Source organism: Melozone crissalis, unplaced genomic scaffold (assembly GCF_028551555.1).
Source record: "Melozone crissalis strain CALT ecotype California unplaced genomic scaffold, PUWL_Pcris_2 ptg000018l_1, whole genome shotgun sequence".
NCBI lineage: Eukaryota > Metazoa > Chordata > Aves > Passeriformes > Passerellidae > Melozone > Melozone crissalis.
Genome location: NW_026535796.1, coordinates 20,891,305 through 20,904,571, shown reverse-complemented (window position 1 = coordinate 20,904,571; position 13,267 = coordinate 20,891,305). Strand labels below are relative to the sequence as shown.

Below are 13,267 nucleotides of genomic sequence, written 5' to 3'. Positions count from 1 at the left end.
GAGAAAGCACTGTCACAGAACCCCAATTTAAGCAGTGACCTGCTTCTTGATTCCTGTGGCAAAAGTTCATATTCCATGCTCATTCCTCAGCAGGTAAGTAGGAGACCTACATCTGTTATCACAAACTTGCCTTTGTGTTGATTTTCTATCCAGCATAGTTCCATAGATGGGTATCTTAGCTGGAGCAAAATAAGGTGGGGCACATTTTCTTGTGTAGAAAATACCATTTATTGTGGATATGAAAATAGCAACCTTGATTTAGGAGCAGAGATGCAACCCTAGGTGATACAATATAATTGGTTTGATCATCTGCTGCTCAGCAGTAACTTACAGGAAATTGGTTTTTGCCTGTTGTAGAGAAACAGATTTGATATCTGCTGGGCCTTTGTTTCTTTCTTCCAAACAAACCGATGCCATACATTAGCAAGTACCAAGAAATGTTGTATTTGCAAAAGAAAACATTCATATAAATAGGCTTTTTAGTATCAATTGAAGACTGTATTAAAAAAAAGTTACAATACTGATAAAAATAAAACTTAGCTTTGATAGCATATAAAAACGCTTCAAACCAAGCATATATAAATAACTTAATTTGTAAATGTAGAAAAAAAAATTTAAGTATATATAAAAATAAACATCTGATGCACTGTACAATAAGACACTATCCTTCATAGGCACTGGCATCATTGATCAACAGGAGTCCCCCTAGATGTTTTTCCTACAAAACCTGCTTTATCACTAGTGCCATGTCCAATATAAAAGGGAAAAAAAGCTGAGCAAATCTGTTGTGGGTTGTGTGAAGACCTTCCCTATCTCCTCTGGAAAGCTACAGGAGCAGCACTGGGGAGACAGCCAATATCCCAAGCTGCTGGTTCTGCTCATTTTTCCTGGGGCTTTACTGTTCTGCCTTGTCTGCTCTTCCTTCTGGGTTTCCACTGAAGGGAGGACATTGACACATTACAAATCTGGAAATCTGACATTTTTCTCAGTTGCAGAAAACTGTGACAGCTTACCCATTCTTCCTTGAGGGGCTGTAAGATGTGTGATGCTCAAAGTGAACCATGCTGTGACTCAGGCTTTTAGCAAAAGGCTGCACCTCACCAAAAAAAGAACACTAATATATTGGTGTTAAGATTATAGCCATGACTAGCCAAAGAAGAAACAAAGCAAATTTGTAAGTGAAAACTTTTGTCACCCTCCCTGATCTAGCTAGAGGAGGAAGCCTTGGGCAGGTATGTATCAAAACTGCTATATTTTTAAGTATCAATTCAAAATAGCTATGGTCTTTTCATTTAAAACTCACTATATTAGTAACAGGAAGTAACATAGAAGCTGAGAGCCAAAATTACACCTGTGCAAAAACAGAGTAAAAGTAGATCTTGGCTCTTGAACTCAAAGGTGGGAAGTGCAGCTAACTTCACCATGTGCTGGGAAAACTCATCTTATATTGAAAGTAATGGTGTGAAAGTAGCAGGCACTGGCTGCAGTGGGGTGAATGCTTGAGTACACATTTCTCACTTGACAAATTCAAAGTGCAAGACCTTCTTGACCAATGTGGGCTTTTTGAGCTAAAGAAAGCATAACACAGCAGCTTTTATTGCTTAGATATATCTAAAGTGATTCTTTACTGTTGTGCTGAAGAATTAAATGAAGGTATTTGGATATTTGAGGTGGTTGTGGTTTTGCTTAAATTTAGGAACATGTGAACCAGCTAGGGATTGTGTTGAACAAACATGTAAAGCCTGACAGCAGCATTGTTGGACTAAGTGCCACAGAAGTCCCATGAGGTAATTGAATGGGAAGAGTCTGTATTTGCTACAGTGAGACAGCTGGTCACATTATGAACAAAGTGTGACCAGGCTATATTTTCAGATTCTAATGCATTTGGGTGCAAGTGTAGAAGGGCTGATGGGAAAAGCCATTATGGAAAAGTGTTGGAGCTACTCTTACTTGCAGGACTTAAATTCTAGGAACAAGCTGATTACTGAGTACTAACCTATCTGTGACAGTGTCACTGTGTAGAACAGTTTGGTTTCTTTGTTTCAAAGCACCTGATTCTGCAGTACAGTAAAAATGTGTCCTGAGGTATGATGGTGTCTACTGATGCTGCATAGTGTAGTGGCAATCTGAAACACCTTACACTGGCTGCAAGCAGTCAGAAAATTCATGAAAAATCTATCCAGGGTGTAGGATGACTAGTGCATATTGTGCTGCTTTGACTTCCCTCTTCAAAGGGAAGGGAGCAGGCAGCCAGCTAAGATAAATGATTTAGCGACACAGTCAGGAATTCTGCATTTGGTACTTATCATTAGAAAGTGGCTTTGCAGCTCTGCTTAAGAGCTTGTAAAAGGTCTCAAGCCATACAGATACTGCTTCCAGGCTAAACTTACTTAAAGAAGTTGATCTCTGAAGCTGCTTGGAAACAGGAGTTAAGTAATATGCTGTATGATTCTGGCTATTGTAAAGCAAGGTGTCTTCCTCTGCTCTTTATAGAGCAGTACACCTTTCTTCTCTTCCATGGAGGTTTTCCACTGCTGTTTGCAGGAGAAGATGTTCCCCACTAAACTTGCTGCATTTCTTATAAGTGGTGTTGGCTAAAACAAATGATCCTTTTCTCTAACTGCACTTCCATAGAGTCCAGCAGTAGCAACCAGGCTCCTGAAGTGAGGCTTGGTGGTGGCTGCCTCAGGAGGCAGCATTTTCCGTGGCACTTTCTGACACCCGTGTGTCCCTGTGAGCTGTCAGGAGCTCTTCAGTGCCCGCAGGTGCAGCAGCACTAAGCAGTGAGCAGATGAGCCAGCTGAGCGATCACCAGGGGCTGCCGCTTCGCCGCAGAGCTCAGGAGCCTGGCGGGGATGGCCGGGGCACCAAGGTCCACCTGCAGGGATTAGAGGAAAGGCTGCAGCGTGGAGTCTGTGCCTGCTTTAAGCAGAACACTTCTCCAGTCTGGAACAGCTCTGATTTAATGAGGATGCGTTGGGCACAAAAATAGTTAACAGCCAAATGCCATTATTGCTGTGTGGTTTGTATCTTTTTCTTCCCAACGCTCCACAGACTTTCAAAACTTTGCTATTCCATGTTGCTTCTAGCAGGTATTACCCACATTGCTTTTGAGTTTGAGTTTGGATTAAAGTTTACTAGGTTTTGAAACACACAGTGTTGCTGAAAATGTGTGTGCATACACCAAAGGGCAATGTATCTGCATATATGCATAAAATGCATATAAAACTTTTAAATGCATATATAAATTTCACCTATGCATTATAAAATCCATGTGGTAATTAATGATATTTTAAAAAATGTTTCTTAAGTTTTAAATAGGTGAGTTTAAAGGACTAATGGAATTTATTGCTACATAAGCATTTAAATAAATTTTATACACTAAAACATGCTCTTCTGGACATTTTTAAATACTTAGTACCCCTGCCTCGAAGTGAGCCTACTTTTCAAATAAGTCCAAAAAATAGATGATAAGATTATAATTTTCTTATTTTAAACTGGAATCCTAATCTTGACTTCTCTTTTGTGTCTATTAAGTGTGAAGAATTAAAGACTTTGGTTAGAAAAATGCACCAAATATTTTCAGGGATTTTGAAAATAGTATAACCTAAGGTGGACTTCCTGTGTCCACAGCATGGTGAAAATGCAAACAAGACTCCCCATATTGGCTCTCCACATGAGCACAGCATATACTAAAATTGCTAATAAACCTTTACAGAAGAGCTTGATATCCAAGGAAGCAGTGTTGAATGCTGTAAAAGCTTGGGAATGTGCTCTTAAACACAATCCTAGTAAGAGTCTCTGCATGGAGAAGTGTGAAAGAGGTGACTTTGTGGTCACTTCATAAGGTTCATGGAGCATAACATGATGATTGTGTTTTTTGTTGCTTACCAGCTCTTAAGTGTTCTGCTGTGTAAGAGCTTTTTGCATTCAAAGTTGGACATAAAGAAAAATCCTTACCTGTGCCATGTAAATAACTCTGGTGATCTCTCTTCCATTCACTATGTCAGGTTCCAGTATCCAAGCACTTGGCAAAATCTCCCCTCTCACTGCTTCTTTACAAGGCTGTGGCATGGATGCATCATAGACAGACTGAAAAGCCAGGACAGACAAGTTCTCCTGCACATGACAAGGTGTAAAGATGACAATTTGAATAATATAGCAATGTTTTCTTTGTTTGCCACGAGGCATATTTCTCACCTTGCTTACTTAACATGAAAAATTACTACTCTTTTATCTATTAAATGCTTTTGTCAAAATCCTGTGTGTTTGCAACCAGAATATACTGTGTGACACTTGTGTTACTCTCTGATGGGCCTTGGTTGGCAATTGTCATTCGCAAGAGGGTTTTACACATAATTCATTTGTGTGATGCTGGCATGTCTTTCCTTCCTGCTACACTGGCACTCCTGCAGATATGAAGATTGACTTCTTTCTCTCCTTTTTCCTTTAACCAGGATATCAGAACAACTCCTCTGTGTTGCAGACAGAATGTTCACTTTACCTCTTTGGCTTCTGCAGTAATGCAGCAGAAATCCCGGGGCTGCTTTAGGTAACACAGGGAGGTATCAGTCACTATATATACTGGGGGAAAAAAAAATAAGGAAGGGGAATTAGACTTTGATGACTTCAACTTGTCACAATTTTCCCCACACCTTACATGGAGATACATATTTTATTTTGAATTGCTGCCTGAGAGCAGAGCTCTAGTTTATATGATATAATACATTTCAAAATGCCTTTTCAAGCTACTTCAGGTTTATCTTTACTTTCAAACCACTGTCTCTACCTGCACTTCACAGCAGGATGTGTTTAATATCAGCTTTGGAAAAGTCTTGCAGAGCTGAAGCTCCCATATTAAATAATGAAATTGTTTATTTACACCTGAAGAAATGGAAGAAGAAGCCTTTAACTTTCTTCCTGGCTGCCTACATCCAGCCAGGATGGTGCTGGTGGTTGCCATGTGCTACATGTGAGGATACTCACCCAGGTGGATGTGGCTGGTTACCTTCTTGTGTATTTGAGCCGTATTGATAGAGCTGTCATAGAGATGCCTCTTGACAGGATCTCTCACCAGTCCCCACACAAAGGGAAGAGGCCTTTCTATCACTCCTGCTCCCAGAAATCCATGCCTTGTTGCTGAAGGGAAGGCTTTGTAGTACACCTGCACCTCTTTTTCTGTACACTGATATCTGTCAAAGGCAAACAAAAGGTATTTGCCCTCAAGAGGGCCAGGTGCAGAGAAAAAGGCCTCCCCTGACACAGACCTGCCATAAACTTACTTCCACCCAGCTGCTGCTTGGCATGTGTAGAGGTTCCTCAGGTTCTGAGAGCATGCTGCCATTACCTTAGAAAACAATGACAAATGACACCAGCTTCACTCAAACATTCCAGCTAACACCCCATGCTCTCTTCTGCACCCCATGGCTGCAGCCTGGCTCACTTTCACCCATCCTTCAAAATTGTTCAGTGTGTGTGTCTGTACCTGACAAATAGGTAACTGTTTGTGATGTAGGACAAGACTTGTCCCACCCATTTTTGCTACAACTTCCAGAAGAAATAAGTGAAAACTCTGTTTTTACTTACCTCAGTGATAGCATTAGCCAAGATATGTTTGGATAAATCTTGGTATCCTTTTGTTGAAGAGGAGTTGACAGAAATAGTTAATCCATGAGTGAACCTACAGCTGGTGCCACTTGAAGGAAGAGGTGGCTGAATTCTGCTGGCTTCTGCAGGAAAAAAAAAAAAGCCAGAGAGGTAATAAAAAAATTAAAATGTAACCCCAACTCTCTTCTTAAATTGTAGGGACTTAAACTCTCCACTGGAACCTCACTGACACACAGAGTCTTGTCTAAGAAAAAAAGTAGAGAAAATATCTTGCTGAGTTGCAGAACAGATACCAAGGTGAGCCGAATGCGAACCTCACAGAAGGGCAATTAGCAGAAGATCCTCCAAATGACAATCCAAGAGAACAAGCAGCGCGGCTTCCACAGAGAGTGTTAAGCGACATCAAAGAAGCAGCGCGATTAGCAATCATGCAAATTACGCCGACAAGAGCTCCAGATGTCCCATTCTCTTGCATCAGGCAAGGTCCCACAAAGCCATTCATGTCATTCATCGACCGACTCACGCAAGCCGTAGATCGACAAGTGACAACAGAAGAAGTGAAGAAGCCTCTCTTAGAGAATTTAGCTTTCAGCAATGCCAACCCAAATTGTCAACGAGTAATTAACACCATGCCAAGACAGCCATCCTTAGCAAAAATAGTGGAGGCATGCAGCAAAGTGAAGACGCCTCAGCACGTCGCAGCGATTGTAAAAAATGAATTAAAAGAAAAATGAGAAAAACAGCTAAAGAGACGCTCAGAAGAGCAATCAGAAGACAAGACATTGGAGAAGATGTTCGAGAAATTACTCCATCAACAAGACGAAAACATCAACAAAATTCTCGCAGCAATGCAAGAAGAGAACAACCCCCAAGGAAGACAGTGCTACAGATGCGAGAGAGATCATTAGTGCTTATCCAGACTGTCAGCTTGTGCAGCCACCTTCTTCTACCGGGGCCATCAATCCGCAGGAGCTGCAAAGTCTTCAGTTGTAGCAAGCTGATGTCATAAAATACCCATCTTTTGAGAAGCTCAAAAATGTTCACGTTTCTGTAAATACATTCTCAAGTGCAGTCTTTGCTTCAGCACATGCTGGAGAAACAGCAGACCATGCTTGCCGACACTTTCTGCAAGCATTTGCAGCATTAGGTGTGCCTCAAGAAATAAAAACAGATAATAGTCCAACATACACAGACAAAGTGCTTGACAGATTCCTGAAAAGATGAAGTGTCAGACACACGTTTAGTATTCCGCATTCACCCACAAGTCAAGCAATCATTGAGAGAACACATCACACCCTAAAATCCCTTCTAGACAGACAGAGAAGGGGTGAGCCAGAAGCAACAGCTCACATGAAATTAAATAAAGCATTGTATGTGCTGAATTTCCTAAATAGCTCATCCTCAGAACCTGATCCACCGATCGTGAGACATTTTCTAAACAACACACAGGCAAAGCTAAGAGAAAATCCTTTAGTTTTGATCAAGAACCCAGAGACCGGACAAATAGAAAGTCCTTTCAGACTAATCACTTAGAGAAAAGGTTTCGCTTGTATCTCCACAGATCGAAGTCTGAAGTAAGTGTCGGCGCAGCACGTGAAGCCATTCCGAACGCGAGAACACGAGAATGCTGATCCAAAAAACAAAAAAACGAGTACTCAGACAGAAGTCGAGACTCAAACTGCGAAAAACAACCCAGAAGAGAAATAAAAAAGAAACCAAAGACTCTAGAAAGTTTTCACACAAAAGCGAAGTAATGAGTTTCATGATGCTTATGTGCATCGTTCTTTCATTCATTGCAGTAAGCAGTAGGAGAAATTTACCTGTTAGTCAACCAAAGCAAAATGTATGGGAGGCTTTAGCTCGGGCAGCGAATTTAGACAGCATCTACCTGACACATTCAAGACCAAGTAAACCGTTTTCAGCAGGCATAGTTAGATTACCAGTAGACCAATAGCCAGTTCCAGAGCACTCTGCAATTAACATTTCGCAAATCATTAAAAATCCTATAAAAGAGTAGTGTGCTTAGACACACCTGCTTCCTGTAGCTTCTACAGAACCTCAAAAATTAGAGATTTTTGAGTCCATGACAATGAGACTCTGCATGCAGTTTGAAGCTCCGAAAGTCACAAAAGTAAAAACTATTGATTTAACTCCCACTCATGAATTTTATAAAAATGCCTCAGCTTAGTGTAAATATACAAAGAGAACTACCAAAAGATCGATCCAAGTTCCAGTGCAATTGCCGCAGAGTCTGTTCTTAATTTGCGGAGACAGAATTTAGCACGGCATTCCTGCTAATGCCACGAGAAGTCCATGCAGCATTAGAGAAATTTCAATGCTATCGCCTAATTTGAACATGTTAAGAGAAAGAAGGCACAGAAAAAAAAGATCAATACAGCAATATGCAGCAAATTGCAATGATGAAATGTTTTCTTGAGACAAGAAAACGAGTATTGCTACAGCAATCTTCTCACCTCAAACAGCATCGAGAGTGGCCTTAACTCAGATCGACCGCATAAGTTGTTAGTTGAACAAACATACGCAGTCTGTGTCTGTCACATTAGATGACATGTTAAAAGACGTCAGTAGTGTGAGACAAGCAACTCTTCAAAATAGAGCAGCAATCGATTATCTATTGCTCGCTCATAGACATAAGTGTAAAGAGTTCGAAGAGATGTGCTGCATGAATCTCTCAGATCATTCAAAGTCAATTCATAAAAATATCAAAAATATAAAAGACAGCATAAATAAGCTTAGTGAGATCACAAGATCATAAATCGATCAATTAGCAGAATTCTTTGACATCTCTCCCATTTAGAGAAGAATCTTAAAAATAGAATTTTATGTTTTAATAGTTCTCCTAGTCCTCATACTTGTTGTCCCATGCATATTTGCATGTTTAAAACATGCAATGAATCAGATGGCGAAAAAGATCTTTTGGTGCAAACAGAAGGGGGAGATGTGGGATCTCAGTCTCTCAGAACTGGGGTGCAGGGTGAACAAGACCCCCCCTGGGGGGCTCGGGAGTCCTGGAATGCTGCCAGAAATGTCTGGTGGCTGGACTTTGATCCCACATGGGAGATGACATCAGTATGAGGACGGGAGGATTTCACTGAGGTGAATGGTGAAGGGACAAGTTAATTGGAGTGTGAGATACAGGGTTTAAGATCCCTGTACAGGGGGGTCTAGAGAGGCAAGATGGAGGGATTAGGGCGTGCCCTTCTCCTTCTTCTTCTTCCTCTAAGCCTCCATCTTCTGTGGTGATGTTGGCACTCCGAGATTGGACCTTACTAGGGGAACACTAGTTAATAAGGGTAAAGAGTATTAGAGAAAAATGATAAATATTGTATACGTAACTCCGGGTATAAAGATAGGTGACCGCCCCAGGGGCTTTAGTGTGTGCCCATGGCTGACTGCTGAGCAGAACTCTGTCAGGCCAAGAGAAAATCTTTTAGATAAACAATTAATAAACACCAAGACCAAGAACAAATCTGAAGTTTCCTCTCGTCCTTTCGAACCCGGGGGCCCAAGGCCATCTTTAAGCTTTTCCCCAGACCATCTAAACAACCGAGAAATCCTACAGGTAATTACACTACAGTTAGTTATATCTGTCAGTTTTAACAGTTATTGCCACATGTAAGAAAATAAAATAAGGAAAAATAGACAGCTGAACTCTTGAGGCTAAAAATAAGAATTTGCTTTTACAATTCTATACTCATTACAGATTCAGGCCCCACACCCTTTGCTTCCTTCCTTCATTCAAAATATTATCCTCATATTATCTGAAAAAGCTGTACTTTGATGTTACCACATCAAAAGACCAGCTTCAGAGGAAGCAAGTCACCATTTAATATTTAAAGAAATTCTAAGCAAGATCTGGCTAGTGGTTGGTGATATTTTTCTGAATTAATATAAAGGTAGGGACGTCCTTGCAATATCCAGATTCAAATTGATTTGCATAAATGACAAATCTCATTAGGCTCTGGAATGCAAAACTCAAAAGAAGCAAATGTATGTTTTACTTACCAAATGTTGAATCCTTATGCAATTGCTCTAATGTATAAAGCTGACAATTTCTAACAGCTGAGCGACCTCGTGTATCCCTTGTAACCAATGTATTTCCAGAAGAAACCTGATTTAAGAAAGTGCAGAAGTGAGAATGTTCATTTGAAGTGGGAAAAATAATTTGTGTTACATAGACAGTGGAATATTAGTAGCAAATCTGCCTTACAAGGCTGGAAGCTTCTCTTTATCGTGAGGTAACCCCTTTGCCTTTCCCCTCGTTATGAAATGATACTTTAACTTGGGAAATTTAGCAAAACAAGTGTAAGGAACTAGCATGGCTGCATACTGCAAAAGTGACTTCAGGAAAGTCCATTTTCACACATGGAAACTCAAGTCAATGCATGTATCACTGAGGGAGTCACTCAGAATATCAGATGCCATCAGATTTATCACAAGAAAAGGCCTGCTATTTCTAAAACATTTGACAGATTTCTGACAGTTACATAGGCAGTAGTAACAATCTGATTTTTTCATCCATGAATTACAAATAAAACTCCCCGCAAAATAAGTGTCACTGACCTTTGCAATTTAATTACAAAGTGCTCCCTCACCCCACGTCACCCCTCTATGTACTGCTACTGCAAACTTGTCCTGCTTCATAGCTGTGACAGAATTCAAATAATGTCGAAAACCATCTCTGTTCCTACACTATAGCTCTGTGCTTGAAGCACCAGGGGACATCAGTCTCACCCAGCAGTGGTTTCTCACCTGCCCTTCCTGGCTGCTGAAGTTACTTGCGGTGTATGTGGCAGTATTACTGCTGTTATAACCAGATGTTGGGCCAGAGGACAGGCTGAGGCTGGAGTCTGTACATAAAGTGCTCGTACTTGCAAGAGTCTTCAGTCTTGCTTCTTCCTGTAATAGGAATCACTGTATTGCAAACAAAACAAAACAAAACAGCCCCAAAACACTCCAGCACTGAAAGTTGAAAGAGGAATCTAAAGAAATCCAATTTCTTCCAAGAAGTGTTGACACAAACTTGCGATACAGAAAGCATTAAATAAGCAGGTTTGTTTGAAAGCCTAGGATCATATAAACCATAGAGTGAATGATCCTGTAGAACTTGGCAGTCTGGGAAAATGCAGCTTTTGCTGTTTTCTTCACATATAAGAGTTCAGACTATCAAATAATGCTAGGATGCTTTTAAGAGGAAGAAGGTCTATAGAAAGATATCTTTTCAGTTCCATTTGTGGCTCTTGGTCTACTTCTCAAGCCCCTGACTTAACTTGCTGATCAAATACAGTTGTTAAAGACTGAAGATTTTACTTTACCAGTGCAATTACTCAATGCTAGAAGACCAAGTAAAAATTGCATACTAAGAAAATCCTGAGAACTTCAAAACTATGTATACTTTCAATATAATGCTCACCTTCTGTAACTGAGAAAGTATTTGTTCCCGTATCCGCCTTTTTTCTTGCTCTGCTCTTTCCCTCAGTTTGTCCCTAGCTCTTGCAATTTCAGTTTTGGTTTCCTCTCGTGCCCTCTGATAGTCTCGGAGCAGCAGTTCAATGTCTGAAGGGTGCTGAATGCTTCTTCTTTTTGGTTCTTGAACTCTGTAAGAATGGACAAGTAATGGGAAACACACATAATTACTTGAAATACCATGAGAAAATCATATTTCAATTCAGAACAGAAAAACCTGCCAGAAAAGCAATTAAACCCCACCACATTAGCCTCCCAAAAGCTTTTCTTTGCTCCCTAAAGGCCAAGTAGACATAAGCCTTGGAAAATTACTCAGATTGCAAGTCCAATTACTAGTGAGATTACTACAGTGGTTTCCTAACCAGGTCTCCATATGATATAAGGTTATGGCTTTGGCATTTCACCTACAAGATTATTGTGTTGGGAAAATAACTGTCTCCTGACCACAAGGGAAGCAAAACATTTAGGGAATATTGTGGGAAGCGAGAAACCGAAATTTTAAAAAGTGAAGTGTTGCAGAGTTTTTCTGATATTTAAAATTAAACTGAACTCTGTGGCTTCTAAGTTAGTGAAGGAGTGTTCTGGTTCCTGCCAGGGCTAATTTTGCTGGGAGGAGGCATGGCCAGGACACAGAGGTTATTCTGTACCACCTCACATCATTGCTGTGGTAGGGGAAAGGCACTCTTCTGGCAGAAGGGGTTCCTTCCAGCTGAGATGTGGCAGAGGGAGCCATCCCATATTGTCTATTGCCAGGGGGCTGAAATTACTTCAGTTTGAGTAATTTCTTTTCTCATATATTTTGTTATTAATGCTGTTGCTGTTACTGCTCTTTTTTTATCGCATTGGTGTTTCCAGTAAATTGTTCTTATCTCAACCCATGATCTTTACCTTTCCTACCTCCAGTTGGAGGGGAAGGGGAAGCAGCACTGATTTTAGCAGAAGTACTAAATTGAAGAATACCAATTTAGTATTAAATCACAGCAAGATTGGTCTCTAATCAGTCCAGAGAGAATACTTGGCTGTCCCCATCCATCATACACATATAATAAATTAGACACTTGTTATGGACTGAAATAAAACTAGATCCAATATTTTAATGAATGTTTTCCAAAATCAGGCATGTGTTTTTCCTGAAAGCATTTTCTAGCCCAAAGGTGAATGCACCCACACTGAGAAGAATTCTGCCCCTGAAGTCTCGGATGTCAGCAGGAACCATTAATGTGCACCCCTTGTGAACACTGTTCATGAGCAGCAGGACTAAAGGGAGGTTTCCAATGCCTCACCTGGTATTTTCCACCACATCTCTTCTCAGCTGTTGCAGATATTCTCGGCGTCTGCTGGGGAGATCTGGATCCCTCTGACTTGCATCCAGAGTCTGGGACAGACTCAAATGCTTCAGGGGGCTCAGGCTTCGGCTTCTTTGGTATCTTTGGAGCCTTTTTACTCTTTCCTTCCTCAGAGTTTCAATAGTTCTCATGTGTCTGTTAGAGAAACGTGATTAGAGTGACAAATCACCCTGCAAAGTTACATTTTCTGATTTTTTTAAGCACTTAAGTATTAGGTAGATTTTTAATGTAAAATTTTCTAGGAATCTAATACCTCTTTGTCTACATGCTGAGAGATGATGTAGAAATTCTAAAATGCCACTGCTTTTCTGACAGCAGGAAATGCAAGAGAGGCTTGTGATTACTGCTGGTAACAACTGAGAGGAAAATTGTGAATGAAGACTGATGTAGCTGCTTCAAAATTTTTGTTGCAACATTTTCCCAAATGTTCTACAATCACAAGAATCAAGTTGTTTTTTTAAAATGTTCTACAATCACAAGAATCAATCTTGTTTTTTAAAAAAATTATTTTGTATATTTATGGGGAGGTTAAAATTATTTTTGTTTATTCAAACAGCAGCATTTATTCGCAGAAGCATGAACGGGATATTTCCATAAATATGATGTATCAATCATTTTTACATCGCAATAAATCAATTAAATATATTCCCACATCACCAGGTACACAGGATAACTCTTGTGGCTGCTAGAAATTTCAAGAGTGAGGTAACATTAGATTTGAATTGCACCAAATCACTTTTCCTTGTGTTCTTGGAGTAACCCCAAAATGTTGTCCTAAATGCATTGCTTAACAGTTTTTAAAATAAGCTTGATAGTATATCTCTTCA

At 40.2% G+C, this 13,267-nt stretch overlaps 1 protein-coding gene across 1 annotated transcript in view; it reads right to left on the bottom strand.

The window, feature by feature from the left end:
- STARD9 (StAR related lipid transfer domain containing 9) overlaps positions 1-13,267 on the bottom strand; it is a 99,239-nt gene continuing 85,972 nt past the window's right edge. The window contains exons 25-34 of the mRNA XM_054275033.1: positions 12,378-12,575; positions 11,042-11,225; positions 10,381-10,527; positions 9,634-9,739; positions 5,587-5,729; positions 5,283-5,347; positions 4,987-5,192; positions 4,505-4,584; positions 3,961-4,119; positions 1-2,878 (exon numbers count right to left, since the gene is read on the bottom strand). Of these exons, the coding sequence (XP_054131008.1) occupies positions 2,777-2,878; positions 3,961-4,119; positions 4,505-4,584; positions 4,987-5,192; positions 5,283-5,347; positions 5,587-5,729; positions 9,634-9,739; positions 10,381-10,527; positions 11,042-11,225; positions 12,378-12,575 (1,390 nt within the window). The 3' untranslated portion in view covers positions 1-2,776. The remainder of the gene's footprint in view (positions 2,879-3,960; positions 4,120-4,504; positions 4,585-4,986; positions 5,193-5,282; positions 5,348-5,586; positions 5,730-9,633; positions 9,740-10,380; positions 10,528-11,041; positions 11,226-12,377; positions 12,576-13,267) is intronic.